Genomic DNA, 16,527 nt, shown 5'->3' on the forward strand with positions numbered 1-16,527 from the left:
GTATGTAGTGTGCAAAAGCTCAACAATTCACAGCATAACTGCACAGAATTTTCATAGAATCTCGCCTCACCCCAAAATAATGGAATGAGACATTTCTATACATTAGTTAATGGGAAACTGGGCTTAACAGTCACTAAATTGTTGAAAGTATATGCACCTTACCTTTGAAAATGTAGATGATTTTTGCTGATTTATAATAAAGTTTCTAATAAATGAGTATTTTTGCCTCGATTAATTCACAAATGGTAAATATATGCCATGTAATCAAAGGTATTTCACTTTAGAAAGCATCCATAAAAATCATTCAGAAACAAATACAGATAATTACTTAAAGTCAATATTCATTAAACTCCCTTATGGATTGACCAACAATCTTCTGAATTCGCCCAACTACTAGAATCCTGGAACCAAGAGTCTCAGAAAACCCCCGATACAAACAATTCATTCAACATTAGTGAAGCATTTTCTATGCCACAAATGGGATTTACCAAGCACTTCTATGCACCTATCCTAATGCTGGATACCACATTAAAAGAAAAAGAAGATAGACTTTTTCTTTGCGAATACATGTAATTCAAATCAAAGACTAGAGACATGTGAAATAAAACAGCAAATTTAACTGTGTTGTTATGCAGAATACAGACATTAATGTGGTAAGAGAAATGCAGTCATTAGCTTAGGGTGGTATTGACCTGAGAAGGTGTCACAAGCTGTATATTAATGAAAATAATAAATACATATTGGAAAAAGATATTACAGGCTTCAGAATCAAAATACAAAATAAATCTGGCAGGCAGCATAGAGCTAAATACACACACACATACACACAAGAGTGCAATAGAGCTAGTGAAATCTGAATAAGATTAGTGGATTTTATCAATGTCAGCTCCTGGTTATACAACTGTATTACAATATTAACACTGGGGAAAATTAAGTAAAGGGTATCGAGATCCCTCTGTATTATTTCTTACAACTATATGTGATTATAAAATTTTCTCAAAATAATAAACTTTTTAAAAAGGGGTAGACATAAACATGTTTATTGAGGAAATATTGGTTAAAAAAAAAAGCAAAATCAATATCAACAAAACTGGCCCAGCTGGTCAACAAAGCCTTTAATGACTGAGTTGGGATATTGTAGATGGAATCCCATTAATATATATCCCTAAATTTTTAGCAAAAGAGATTGGATAGTAAGTAATATGTAGCATGTCTTGTCAAATGGAAGATGCAGGAAATCTTGTGTGAAAAATTCTTCAATGCAATTATGACTATAAATATTTAGGTACCCACATTAGGAATTATCAGAACACAGTTTTAAAGTAACATTTCACATTGTACTCCAAAGACTAAATGAAAGATGACTTTGCCAGAAAAAAACTGCTCTAAATACATCTATCAGATTATATATGTAATATGTATGAGATTATATTATATATTTAATTATATGTAATATATAACATATAATTAGATATAAATGATATTAAACAAAAAGTAATTGCACACAAGAAGCAGTACAAGTAAAACCTATATATAGATTTATCTTGTATATCATTGACGACCATTAGCCACTCCATGCATATGCATCAAAGCCTATAATTAAACATTCATATTGTCAGTGTAGAATACTTTCAGTTTAATGCAGAATTCCAAGAAGAGGAATGACAAAGTCAAAATATTACTATATGGTGAATGTAGGATTTAATTATGGAAGAATGAGCAGAAGTAAAGATATCTGGAAGAGAGAGCTACATCAGAAATCCTGTAGAGAGAACAAAATTAAGTGCAAGAAACATCAAAGTAGGAATACGAAAAATAATATAGAATGATATGCAATAGAATGGATTTGGCCTGAGCTGTGTAGGAAAAGGCGGCATGACTGACTTTGAATTTAAGTCTAGTGGAAAAGGAGTGGAGAATCATCAATTGAGACCATTAACATGAAGGGATTTTGGCTGTAAATTAAAATGAACTAGGTAGAAGAGGAATTATTTTTTATCACCTTGGAAACAGAGTTGTGTTTAGACAAAAGAGGTAAAAAATTCTTGGAAGAACCAACTGTATATTTTATGTTTAATTTTGTTTTCGAGGGTCTAGTAAAAACTAAGGATCTGGAATTTCCATGAGAGGTCGGTGTTAGAGTGTTCCAGAGGTTATATGGTTCACTGTATTGGGGAGAAGCACATGGGTCTGGTGTTTACAGATGATGGCGAAGATGGGTGTCAGCAGAACAGGAAGAGAAACAAGGAAGGCACATCTGGTTAGCAAAGGCAAAAAATGGTCAATCATTAACATTTTTTAGTATCTTCAGGGCAAAAAAAAGATTGTATTCAATTAAAAAATAAGATCAATAATTATTTTAAAATGGAGTTAAAGTTAAGACTTGAGACAAGGGAAAGTTGCTTGGTGTCTACTTGTAGCTATTTATTACATTGCACACAAAATGCAAATATGTTATAGGTAAAGCCCAACCAAATAAAATCTACTAGTATTGCATTAAACATTTTAAAACAGGAGACAGATTCTTCAGTTCACAAATGGCTACCCAAAATATGATTCCCTTTATATAAATACCTGTTACTTATAGATATCATATAGCAAAGTCCATCTGCACATTACCATATATTAAACTTTAAAATGCTATGGTTTATTGTACAAGGTGTCAAAAATAGGCAGGCACAATGGTAACCCACAGCAAGAACTACGTCATCAGAAAACTGAAGCTAAGAAAGAATAACAGTGTTCATATTTATAAAACAAGAATGAAAAATGACCGAGGTCATCATAAATTCAGAGAGAGGTAGTTTACACCCAGGTAAAGCATTTTGCCAAATTTTTATTCACTCAAAAGCAGTAGCCAACATTTTAAATGAGCTGAAATTTACTTTCATTGGGAAGACTAAATACTTAAAGTTTCAAAATATGATATGAGATTTTCCTTTTAAGGGCACTAGGCTGAAGTTAAGATATGGAAGTTCAGTTGGTACTACTTGGCTGAGTGCACAGACATTACTCAACTTCTCTGGGTGCAGTCTCTCATCTAGAAAATACATTAATCGAACTGTGTGATGCCTTGGGTGTCTTCTAGTGTCTTGATAATTCTGATCCTAATCATCTGTTGAAACATTATCGATTATAAATCATTTATAAAACTGACAAATCAAGCCTACCCTTGAAACCCAAGAGGAACGAAATAGTTGATGAAGTTGGCTCTTCCTTGCCGCTTCTGTGTATTACTGAACATGCAATGTTTTGTTTTCTTCCTGTACCCCTGTGCCTACCACCTCTCAGCCCTCCCATTATCTAGCAGAGAAGTAATCAATAGTCCTTTAAAACTCTCTCATTTTAGGGATTAAGTTGCTGTCAATCTAAGAGCTTTGAAAGTTAGCTCTTGACATTTAGAATTTTAATATAGTATTTGATTCTACTATTTATTCAAAAACAACTGCCACAGACCATCACATATAAAATTTCTCTGAAATACATTTCTGAATTTGCCACATTAAACTGTGAGCATAGGAGAGGTGAGTAAGCTGAATAGAATGAAACTAGCTAATCACTCAGGACTTACAACTTGGGCGGGTTTTGTTCTCTATTGCCTCAACCTAAGCAATAATTCTCAGGAATTTATTAAATATAAATAAATACAAAAACAAATAAATAATCATTTCCTTTGAAAAAATATCACCATTATAAACATGTCTTTATGCATTTTATGTGAGATATAATACATTTTTAGTTTTTTGTAGCACTTACACATTTACCATTCATGAGGGTGTCCAAATGGAACCATCAAAAATAACAAAGGGCTATAATATGTAAATTCTCTCAGCAATGAACTTTATAACAGAGCAGAACAACGTCAAGTCCAACTTCCTAGTTAGCAACGGCAAGAGAGACCTGATATTTTATTTTCATATTTAAAACCCTTTGGTTTAAGTTCTGTTCCCTCTTGACTAAATACCCCTTTGTACATTCCTCTTGAAAACAGGTGTTTGATGGAGAAGTGGTAGGAGACATTTGAGAAAGGTTAGGAGATGTCCAAACAAAAAGGGTAAAGAATGGGAATCTTAAGGGTTATTAAGTGAAGGAAACTTGAGTCTCTTACACAGCTTGGTCTAAAACTCATCCTACATTTCAGGAAAATGGCATGAGACATAACTCTAGGGACAGTTGCAGATTATTTTAAATAGCAATCTCAGGCAAGCAACATTTCCTACAGTAATATTAGCAGTAAAATACAAATAAACAGGCAACATAAGACAGAGATTGTTTCCAGATGGTGTACACCCGCAACATAATTGCACCTACATTGATAGAAGATAAAAATAACAACACTTACTGAGCCAGACATTGTTTTAAGTACTTTATGTTTACTGACTCACTTTAATTTTTAGGAAACTACACTACAGAGAAGTTAAATTATAGTTAGAAGAGACAGAAGGATCTGTTATGTTCTCCCAGATCAACTCTTGACATTTCTCTGCTATGGCCTGCATTCCTTTAGGTTGACTTCTATGGATTTTATCTACCGAGACCTCTGCGATCTGCTTCTCTATATTCTGATTATATCTGGCCAGTGGGAGGCAACAGAAGGAGATGGGAAGGCATGAAGAGAGGCTACTGTGTGATATTTGAGATTAGCTGCAATCTTCCATCTGAAGTCCCAACTTTGCTGGAAGGCTTCTGTCCTGCTGCTCTTACTGGATTCCAGATTCGTGTAAAAGCTCCCTCTATTTTGTCAGGTTTACAGGCGCTAATGTTTTCCAATTGTGGGCAGGCCCTGAGTGATGCCCCATCCTGTTGCTTCCCGACACACTGCCCACCATTAAATAGTCACCATCAACCTCTCTTCAGTTATTGCTATGGGTGTGCCACCTATTTTCTTACCTAATAGGATAACAAAGAAATAAGATAAATCCTTTGTGATCTATGAACTATTGACTAAAAATGCAAAAAAAATTAAAAAATAGCATTGCTGTTTCTTCTTATTTTCCCAAACATCTGGGTATCCAAGAAAAAATGGGGTGCTCTACTTCTAGGAACAAAGAATAGTTCTGGAAGAAAAGGCCTCCACAAGTCCCTGAATTTTGAAGGTAAATGTTCAAAAATAGTAATCCTGGAAATGTGTGTGGCAGCAGGCCCCTAAATTTGGGTGCCTAACCTCTGGTTTTCCTGTCATTTCAGTCTTTCTTAGTAGTTTACATGTAGATATTCTCTAGTTTAATGCATCCAGACCCATTTATACTACAAATAAGGAAAAAAAACCCAAAGTAAATGTAGCCTGTAGTTGGGGAGGCTTTCATTGTTAAAGATGTTAAAAATACTGAAAACTCATTTTACTTTTGAAAATATTAAATAAGAGAGATATCACTTAAAAGTCAATGTATCCGGTTGGGAGTAAAGCTCTCTTTGGATGGTTCTTAAAATGTGAAAGCCATTTGCTAAATTACTGGCATCCTACAAAATCAAAGCTACTATTTATCAATTTAGTTCCCAGTAAGTTTTTGACGGCACAATTCTATTTTCCTGAACTGTGTATTTTAACTAACAAAATAAAATCAATCTTTTGTGAAATTTACTTGGTATTCATTGTTTATTTGATAAGAGTCATTGGCCATTTTATACATTTTTTTAAACTAATGAGAATACACCTCAGTTTAGTTTGCTAGTTTTTCAGGAGGCTAAGAATACTCATCCAAAAGTTTCCTGTGCAGTCTAGAAAGTTGTAAGAAGCCGCCTATACAGACACCGAATATATTTCACCACTACACTTGCATATAACTATCATTTGCAAAAATAAGTTTTTATTTGGGTGTTATTTCTGGCAAAGCTTTAAGGCTATATTTTCAAAGAGCAAAACTCTAGGCCTTTAAAATTCTACTGGCATCCACCAACCCAAGCTGGACTCTCCTCTAGGTTTCCACAGAGCCTGAGAGAGAGATGACTTCATCTTAATCATTTTCTTGCCCACAGTCATGTAAGATAACTGGGATTTTTTTTTTTTCTTGCAGCATTATAAAATCTCTTGAAATGTGTGGAGAGAAAAACAAAAGAAAACAGAAACTGCAGGGAGTTGGCAGATTTGATTTTATGACTAGCACTGATTATCAGCTTCAGCCTGTAGGACTCTCCACACAGCCGTATATGCTTCAAACTTAATATTTTATTTTGTAACTAGAACGCTTAACATCATATTATCGTCTCTAATTGGATACTTTAGTTCAGATGATCTGTTATGAAGAAATTAAATTTGAAATTCTATTAGTGTATATATACATTTATATAAATAATTATTTTTAATGTTTATTGTATTTTATTTTTTTAACACCTTTATTGTAGTATAATTGCTTTACAATGTTGTGTTAGTTTCTGCTGCATAACAGTGAATCAGCTATATGTATACAGTGTGCTTTAAGTGTAGCTGCCATGTCCTAGTTAATTCAGCACCTTCACTGTTTTTTTATACCATTAACCTTTCTATTAAAATACAGTAGGGACTAAAAACTATAAAAAATAAACACCTTATGTTCACAATTTCAACCAATACAGTCTATCTAGCTTCAAGAAACATACCTATAACATCTTAGAAAGAAGGCTTATGAAAACAAACACTAGGATATTTAAATGTTGGCTTGGCCAAAAAATACGTTCGGGTTTTTCTGTAACATCTTACGGAAAAACCCGAACGAACTTTTTGCCAGCCCAATACATTTGAAACATTCTAATCGAATTGATTCTATGAAATATTGAAGAGCAACGATTTCTGAATTTAAATCTTTAAACAAAACCCTAACATTTTCGCTACTACGAGTTATTACCTACTAAACTTATATTTGCAATAAAACTAAAAACTCCAAGGATGTAAGAATTAAGTCACCAAAATACACAAATATTTTACAACTATTAAACTTTTAAGGAAATGATAATTTTGAAAAGTAACATAGGTATAATATCAGATAAACTGAAGATTAAATTTATTAATTTTAAAATCTATATAGTATAGAGAGCAAAGTAATTATTTTTGAAAGAGTTTTCCCCATACAAACCCCTTCCAAAAATGTGTACTTATTAATACAGATTTCACCTGATTTTTCTTATTCGTATGCACATGGAAGAGATCAAAAAGCATATCATAAAATAATTTCAGGGCCCTATGAAAATCAATATTCTAAATTTGTACCAAAAAGTACCCAAAGTACCAAATTTGGTACCAAAAAAGTACCAAATCTGCAGGCAGTAACACATTAAATTCAGAAATATTATATTGCTGTGGAAAATGTGACATTATAAATAAAGGTTTCATGGATAAGGGGACTTTAATTGTATATTTCAAATTCCAAATATAAAGGAATATTAATAATTGACCCAATCAATTCCAAATGAAGGTATATTTTTACCAAGTAATTCTCAGTTAATTTAGTAAGAAGTATTTCAAAAGGTTTTAAAAAGAAATATTACTCTGAAGTATGAAAAAACATCGGAAATTTATACAAATGGATTAATAGATATTTATTACTTTGTATCATAAAATACTATCTAACACAATTCCTTAAAGGGAAAATAAATTCCTTACGTTTCTGTAATGTAAGTAGAAAATCATTAGAGAAAAGGGGATCCAAGTTAAGTTACTTCTGCCTCTACACAGGTAATGCAAATTGAAGCCTGGGATGTAAAATGACCTTTACTATTTTAAGTTTTACTTCACGAGAGTAATAAAATATTCTACAAGGTTTCCTCCAATTGAATTTTGAACTTCACTGATGACTATGATTTAGAAGTAGTGTGGAGAATGAGAGAGTGTTGTAACTCATTTTTCTTTATTGTGTTACTCCATCTCTACTTGGGGGTTTCAGTTTGATACAGCTATTCCAATAAATAATCATAAAGGTATCATAACAAAAATAGGCAAAATGTTATTGTTTGATTTTCTTTATAAACTTTACAAAAAGCTTATTATTGATAACTAAACCATATTAATGACTAAAACACATGAGAGAAATAAGTTGTGAGTGTTTTATCTTTTTTTTTTTAATGAAACCATTGAAATCAGTCACCAATACAATAATCCAGGAAATGTAATTTACCTGGCCACTCAATAATTAATCCTTCTTATTTTATGATTACAATCAAGTGGGAAAGAATTCTACTCCTGATAGTCTTACTTCATGTGCTAATATATTTTCCTCACAAAATTTTTTATTATTATAAAAAACAACATGGCAAAAATACAAAAGAAATGAGAGATAAATCATCCACAACTCTTAAGTCAACAAATACTAGTTAAGGAATTCCTGTGTGTATTTTATTTGCTAATATCTTTTCACCCTTATCATTTATCACTCGTAAATGTTTGTAATAATTATAGCAATTCTTGGGGAAAAAAACCTCACTCTTAAATTTTAAAAATAAATTACTGAAGTGAACACAGTCTAAAACTAAAATATATTATAACACAGCCTAAAACTAAAATATATTATTGTATTATATTGTTTATTTTCATTTGAAATGAAAATCTAAAAAGCCATCACATTTTTTGTGTGTTTCTGGCTGCCATTTTTAATACAGTAAATAATGAAATTTCCCAGCACATATATATTTTAATATAGTAAATGAATAAAACTGGCACCAGTACTAGGCTAAATACATGTAATAGGTTTATATATGGGGATTTTTTTAACACAAATCAGCTATTAATTCACACATAGGTTATTTCTTAAAAAAAAAAAAAGTTAATTCTTCTACTAAATATAGAATTAGTCTCTCAAGTTTCTCTGAATCTAAGGGGATGGGTTGTCCCTACTGTTATTTTATTTTTGTTTAAAATTAATTTCTTAAGACTGTTTAGGTCTTATAATAAAAATTATGTTATTATAAATTCCAACGCTGTGATGAAGGGTCTATGTTTTCAAAAACAGACAAAGTAATGTTTAAAATATGTTTTTCAGTTTATTAGTGGCGATCAGCTTACTGTGTACCAACATAATGGTTTCCATTGATAATTACTGTAAAAAAGATTAAAATTTTAAATACTTGGTAAAGGCTTTTTAACCCAAATGAAAGTTTTAGCAGTGTCATGTATTACATTTGATGCTTTTCCTTTTCAAGTCAACCATAAATAAAGATATTTACGGAGAAATGGAAACTATTTCAGTATTTATTTGCATTCTTCCTTCCATCCATTGCTGACTTTCCAAAATAAAGCGCCTTGATTCTAAACGAGTTGCTGCTCTTGACTTTTGAGCGTAATCATTTGAGAACACTCATGTAGGTCAATGGTACTTAGCAGATTTTTATCTCAGGTCATCGTTTAAAAATGTTCACACCTAAAATTAATCTACCACTCCAAGAAAAAGACTGAAAATGGTACTTTTTAAATTCCATAGATTCGAGGCCCTTACTTTCTTCAGTACTGTCCTATAATCATCTATATCCAGAAGACTGTATTTTAAATTCTAAAGCAAATGCTAAAAAGTCATCATCCAGCAATACAGAGATGAATAATAAAGTAACTTTTTTTCTTTCAGAAAACATGACGATAGAAATATCAAGAAAAAAGTGTACTATAATTCTAGAGTTAGGGTAGGTACGACACTACTCGGTATTTTAATTTCTAGCATATTAACATAATACTTGTGTATCATTCTGCAGAGCCAGGCATACAGACAGACATAATTTGACAACAGGTATTTTATGATCTTGTAGCTATAATAAAATGTTTACAATTTTACAAGAATCTGATTCAAAACCTTGTAAAATCACTACCCCCGAATCACTCCCTTCCTTTTTGATATAATTTTGATTTTTTATAAAATTAATTAATTTGAATATAAAATACTTACATATTTATACTGTATATTACCTGCATAAAAACTAAAGTTAGATTGATTAATCTATTTTGGTGATATTAACTGAAAGTAGGCAGTATTATACTTATTACTACATTACTTGGTGAACAATCAAAAGTAACTGAAGCTAAGTAACTCACACTATTTATAGACATTTTTTCAGAATCACCTGTTTTCTATAGATTAAGTACAGTTGTAAAGTTTTGATTTTTAAGAGTTGCTTTGAAGGCACGGCAGATGTTGGTTTTGCTAATAGTGCTGGAAAGCACAGCAGGTTCAAAGTTGCAAATATGCTTAACACATATAAAAAAATAGTGTGATTTTCTATTAAACTTCGTTGTTTTCAATTGTCAGTAAACTATAGTGGAAGCCTAAAGTCCATAAATATTTGCTTCTAGACCCTTAAACTTCTTGAGTTTGTATATGCGTGTATTCATGTGTGTTTGGGAAGGGGAACACATGGAAATGCACACTGGAAAATGTTACATATTATAGTTTTAGCATCAGTACCATGGATGAATATTGGGGTTGTTTTCCAGGGCTTAAAATTCCATTAGAATTTCACACAGTCATACACACATACACATATTCATACAATCTGGGTATGAGATGCAAGGATACAGAATTTTGGTTCCGACTTTGTCCTGGGTTTATGTATTACATTTACTCTCAACTAGAAATACACAGAAATGATAAATTGCCTAACAAAATATAAATGGTCTCTATAATGCATGATGTGAGTTTTGTCTAATACAATTTTAAAATTTCAAGAGTGCAGAAGTTACTTTAATATAATTTTTTGGAAATACTGAAACATTAAAACTATGCTATAAGTAATGAGAGATATATGTGTTAACAATATACCAAAATTACACTGACTTTGTACTTTGCTTTAGTTTCTGCTAGCTCAAGATGCCCTTATAATAATATGAAATGAAATAACTGTGAACATAAATTATAGAAGACCAAATACAATATCATTCCAGGAAAAAGCTACCTTGAATTTAAATCTAGCTAAAGACCTAACAAATATTAATTAACTAAAATATTGAATTTGGCTAATTAAATTTTATTTTCAAAGAGTATACAGATATTTAACCAGAAACTATTGCTATATTTCTTTTTAGATAGCCAAGAGTTCTTTCAAAATATCCCATCAAAGAAAATGTTCATTCTAACTCCCCAGTGATTCTACCCTTGGTGATGGCTAATTGTATTTCCCGCTCAAGATGTAATCTATTAATACTTTATGTAGCTGATGAAAACTTTTGTTTGTTTTTCCAGGCCTTTAATTGCCAGCTTCAACATGAAAAAATAAACGTATTTTGCTATATGGTTATTTCCCACCAAAGGAGGGTAGCACTGTTAATATAACTAATATTCTTAAGAAAGTTGTTATTAAAATAATTGAAGGGAACCAGTTCTTAGCTCCCACTTTCCTTATTTCTCCTCATCCAAAATAACATATGCCTATATGAAAATTCAATTTGCCCTATGAAACTTAGGTGCATTGGTTCAGTTGAGGCAGCATATGAAACAATCCATCACATAGGTTTCTCACTGCAGAAAATAAAATGAACAGTAAGAGCTTCTGGTAAATGTTAAAGTGCCGCTGACCAAACTGACCTCGGATCCTCTTATCCCAGAAAAGTTATAGTGATATCAAATGCTAACTCTATAAAATGATCTCATTCTAAAATTGACTTTTTTTTTCTAATGAAGATGGAAACCTTGCTATGATTAACCTTTTAACTCTCTGTCTGAAGGGTGTTTCACTTATGGTTAGTAAAAACCATTAAAATGAGTGATACTGCTGGCAACTTTCTTGGATATTAACTAATTTGTGATGGGGCATTAGAAGTTCACCCGACCTTGGAATGTAAAAGTCAGATTTTAAGTCTGTGATAGAAGAATCCATCCCATACTAACGCTTAAGAATAACTGATACCATTGCTGCAAAAGAACATGAAATATGCGGCTCATTCATTGTCATTCATGTGGGATCTTACCTAAAGCATTATAAAGGATAGACATTTTTCAGTCTTTCAAACCAATATCTGGAATTATCTTCCAGGACTGTTAAACCAATTCCGCAAAGAAAGAAAATATGTAAATATTATATTAAACAAACGACAGCTTACGAAAAGACGGAACGCAGGCTGCACTATAGCTACAGAAGAAAACTCACAACCTCCTTAATTATAAAGCATCTTTTAACAATTTCATAAGGATACGGATAGGTCAGGGCTTTGATGAGTTGCCTGCAAAACTTCAGTTTCTCTGGACTGCTAAAATTTAGTTGGCAGCCTCTGCCTTCAGGCATCCGCATTCAGTAAGGTTCCCCTTTTTGCGTGGCGGCTCAGGTTATCCCCACGTAGGTCTGTGCCTCCTGCGCACACCCTCCAGTACCAGCGCTACCCGGGTTGCTGTTTGTTTCCCAGTACTTGTTTCCGATAATACTCACCTGGAGGAGAATTTTACTTTCCACTTTAAAAACTTAGATTTTCTTTTTGGTTAGCATCACATAAATACAACTACTATTAAGAATCGTCTTTCTTCAAGGGTCTGAGCATGTATTTTGTTAAAATTCTCTGACATTCCTTAAAATCCTCTGAATTCCTAGACTGTCTTCTTCCCCAAGAAAGGGAAATTTTTACCATTTGGAATAGGGTGCTATTTAAAGAACTCTGAAATCAGAATTTAAAAAAAAAAAAAAAACAACGAAAACGTTTTTCTCATATGCTCTGCCAAGTTCCATTGCAAGTTCCAACTATTGTGCAATAATTTGGAAATCCAGTTAACGATGGGAAAAATCTAGCCACTCAGTCGGGAACTTGCAGTGGAAAAGTCAAGGAATGGCACCCGCACGCACGGCCAGCGGACGCTGCAGCCCAGGGTGCAATCCTCTCCCCATCGCTCAGATGGAAGGTCACGCTTCGCAATCGATTTCACATACTTGTCACTTGTCCTTTTTTCTCAACGCTCTGGTAAACTAGTTTGAATCTTGGAGAGCTTAACGCAGTTGGCTGAGTGTTGCGCTCGGAGAAACACGTGCCCCCAAAATAAAAGGACCAAAGCAGCCTCGCCGAATTTGGCGGCGAGGAGCCAGGGAGGAAAGACCTGTACCATAACGCCCGCCGCCTCACTCTAGTGCGAGAATCTTCCCAGTCATCTCTCCGCCCCCTTTCGCCGAGGGTGCCCGGCGCGCCCTTACCTGAGCTATCGCTTTTCCTCTTGCCGCCACTTCTCTTCTCCGCCTCCGCGGGTGACAGCGCCTGGCGGCCGTAGTCCCCTGGCGGGCACGCGGCCCCGGTCGGGGTGCTGGAGCCCAAGCTGGAAGAGTTGGAACACAGGACCGGCGGGCTGCTTCCCAGCTCCGGGGGCCCTCCCGAGTCCGGCTGGAGGCAGAGGCTGTGCCGAGCCGCGCTTGGCGGGGAGGACATCTGCGGGAGGTGCCAGTTGGTTTGCAGAGCCTGGTGCTGCTGCTGCTGGTGGTGGTGGTGGTGATGGTGGTGGTGGTGGTGGTGCCCCCTGTGATGCTGGCTGGCAAACATGCCCTCCTCGTTGGGGTATCCCGCGATTATGCAAGACGAGGAAGAAGTGGAGAGCTCGGGATAGGACATATGGTCAGATCTTCCATGGAGGGCGAGAGAGGACTGGGAGAACGGGTGCAAGCCTTGCGCGGTGGCGTGAGGGCTGCGCAGGCAGCCAAAGAGCGGGTGTTCCATAGCATGCAAGTCTCGGGTTCCAGGCAGAAGACTTCACGACGGTTCCAAACGCCGCCACCCTCTGTTACTTTTCCCTGGAAACCGTGTGACTTTTCCCCCTCCCAAAGCAATAGCCGCCCGCGTTTCAGCAGAGCTCGGATAATCCCGGTCCTGAGCCCTAGCGGCCAGTCTCCTTTACGTATAAACACTCGGACCTGGAGGAGCTTCCCTCCGAGCTACTCAGATGTTAAGAGCAGGAGAGGTTGAAGCCAAAAGAAGGTGGTCCCAGAGAACTGCTTTCAAGGGGAAACGGCTCTGAGAGGTTATAAATAGAGTGTAACGTGAGCTGGGGGCTGGCTTAGGAGCCCAGTGCTGACCACATGCGAACTCCCTCCAAAACTCCGGCTCAGTCCGCGCCATGCGCTCGCAGTTCCACTTCCTATCGCCGGCTGGACGCACGCAGCGCGCCCACGCCCGCCCGCCCCTGCCAGCAGCCGGGACTGCAAGCGGCGCGCCTGGCGCCTAAACCCGAGCCCCGGCGGGCAGCGGCTCCCTTTCCCCCTCCGTCGGCCGGGCTGCGCCGCAGCGCCCCCCAGCCCCAACCCCGCACCCAGTGTCCGACCTGCTCACTGCTCTCATGAAACGTGTCTTGTCAGTGCCCCTTGGGCACTGTCACCTGCAGGAAAGCTTGGGCTGCGCCTAACTGTGGAGGAGCACGAAAGGAGCACTAGGATTAAGGGAAAAGACCAGAGCTAGTGTGGCGCGCGCTCAGATAAGTTTCTCAAACTTCACATCAACTCGTGCCCTGGGCGCAGGGGCACTCCTAGCTTTTTACAGCCGGTGTCTGTGGGTGGGTTGTTAATGGGCTGGGACGTCAAATCCGAGGATGCAGGGAAGTGACCCACGAGCAAAGAAAGGGCCATTTTCGGTGCTGCAAGGAACGAGACCTGGTGGGGTGGTAGAAAGTATGGGGCGGTGACAGTTGCAGATGTCCTGACTCTGGCATCCTCACCTGCGGTGCCAGGTGGGGGGTTTTTCCTCTGCTTTCCGCAAATGTCCTCCCTCCCGATTTCCTAGTCCCACTCCATTTCCTAGCCACTTGTCCACCAAGAAGAACTTTTCCTGGATCAGGAGTATTCCGAAGCGATTACGTCCCGGTCACAAGTGAAGTGTATATTGCACGCACATTTCCAGTCTTTTCCCTCAGGAGCCAGCCCACGTCCCCTTGTTTTCCTCCAGAAACCCATCTCTCTTCCGCTCAAAGATAAATCAACTAATCGCACCCCTCCCCCCCCGCCATGGTCCCATTTACTGAAAAAATATTGCACTTCGATATCCCTTAAAGTTCGGGTCTCCCTGGTTACAATCTTGCATCATAGAAAATTAATTAGAAAACTTTCCACCAGTAAATTAATGCGAGCGGCGGCTGGGCTTTGATACCGTCACATGCTTGAGGGACGACACCGTCTGCTGGGGGCCAAGTCGTTTACACAAGGTAAGCACGCCGCCCGCTCATAATGAGCTGCAGGAACAGTCGCATCATTCCTGGGACGTGTCGCATCAGGAGAATATCGGCGCTCACCTATCCCGCCCGGGACCCCAAATGTGCCACCAGCAGCGTCGCCCTGTTATTTTCATTGTCTCAGGTGTCCAGAGGACGGGGACCAGGTCTTTGAAGTTGTTAATGGGATTAATGGGTGCAGCAAACTGGGCCAGACATCTGGTTTGAATTAGGAAAAAGTATTGATTAATCTTTGAGAAATGTCACCAAGGCAGAACCTTTTCCCTAGCCCCGTCCCTCAGGCTTCAGCCTGACCATCTCCCTTTTCTTTTAAGTTGTCCTGTAGAATAGTGGCTTTGCAATAAACCTTTACATCCGTGTGAAAGTTCGAATTGTTTTCCAGTGCTCAGAGGTGGGATAGGGTGGGGGTGATCAGGAATTCTGAGATTTGTAAGCGCTGCTTTCTTTAACGGAAATTGAGCCCTATTTTGAGGGAAATTAGTTTTGCAGACTTCGTTAAAAAAAAAAAAAAAAGCTAAAACTTTTGTTCACCAGCTGCTCAACTTTTCAGTCTGGGTCTGAGCTGGAACCTGCTGCAAGCGTTTGACGGTAAGGCTTTCTTTGCCGATATGTTTTGGGAATCTAATATTGTTTTAGATTTCGAAAGGGGGTGTTCTTCACGTTGCACGCTTCTAAGGGTTTTAAGCGCTCGCAGGATGGCGTCCAGGGCTTAGATCTTAAGAATGTTTCTTCCTGCCACTCCCCACGCCCTTGGCTCTTTAAGGATAAAAAAGGAGGGGATATATTCTTCTAATATAGTCGGAATATTTTTTGAATTTTCATTGTGTTTATGGTTTCAATATGTGCTCTGATATTAAAAGTTAAAGTACAAAGAGCAGCACTAAACTTCCCAAACTCGGGTAGATCCTCTACGGATCCTGGGTGAAAGCATTAAAGGCTTTATCCAAAGAAAAATTTAGGCAACCACCTGCATAAAGTCACCAGAAATATTTATATAATACTGTCTACTAAAAGTATTGTGGAAAATGTCAGACAAGACTAATTAAAGATACACTTGATTTGCACACGTCAATAAAAAACATCCATAAAGGTCCTTTTGGTTTGCATTACAGTGGTTTAGAGGGAGAGACACGAGAAATGAATGGATTTGAATTTAACCAGTGTGTTGCAGGTAACCAGCAACTAGCAAACACACAGAAGTTTTCCTCTCCAGAAGCTGCCACTTCTCCTTGAACCTGCCTTGTGACTGTGCTGGCTTTTTTTCTCACTGTGTCAGATGTTAACAACATGTCCAGAAATTTCTCTACAACCTGTCTCAGTCAGTCAGCTGAGTGTGGGGCTAAAAGTCTGGTGAAGAAAAATTAGAAAAGAAAGGAGTCTCTCTGAAAGGCACACAGTTAAAAGAAAGCTAGCAGAAAAGGTCTTTTTAAATGTAGACCCAAAACATATA

At 36.9% G+C, this 16,527-nt stretch overlaps 1 protein-coding gene across 1 annotated transcript in view; it reads right to left on the bottom strand.

Annotated features, from left to right (window-relative positions):
- Positions 1 to 13,856, bottom strand: part of MEOX2 (mesenchyme homeobox 2) — a 65,142-nt gene extending 51,286 nt beyond the window's left edge. Inside the window, exon 1 of the mRNA XM_032642166.1 lies at positions 13,063 to 13,856. Coding sequence (XP_032498057.1) covers positions 13,063 to 13,576 — 514 coding nt within the window. The 5' untranslated portion in view covers positions 13,577 to 13,856. The remainder of the gene's footprint in view (positions 1 to 13,062) is intronic.
- Positions 13,857 to 16,527: the final 2,671 nt, after the last annotated feature.

Source organism: Phocoena sinus, chromosome 9 (genome assembly GCF_008692025.1).
Source record: "Phocoena sinus isolate mPhoSin1 chromosome 9, mPhoSin1.pri, whole genome shotgun sequence".
NCBI lineage: Eukaryota > Metazoa > Chordata > Mammalia > Artiodactyla > Phocoenidae > Phocoena > Phocoena sinus.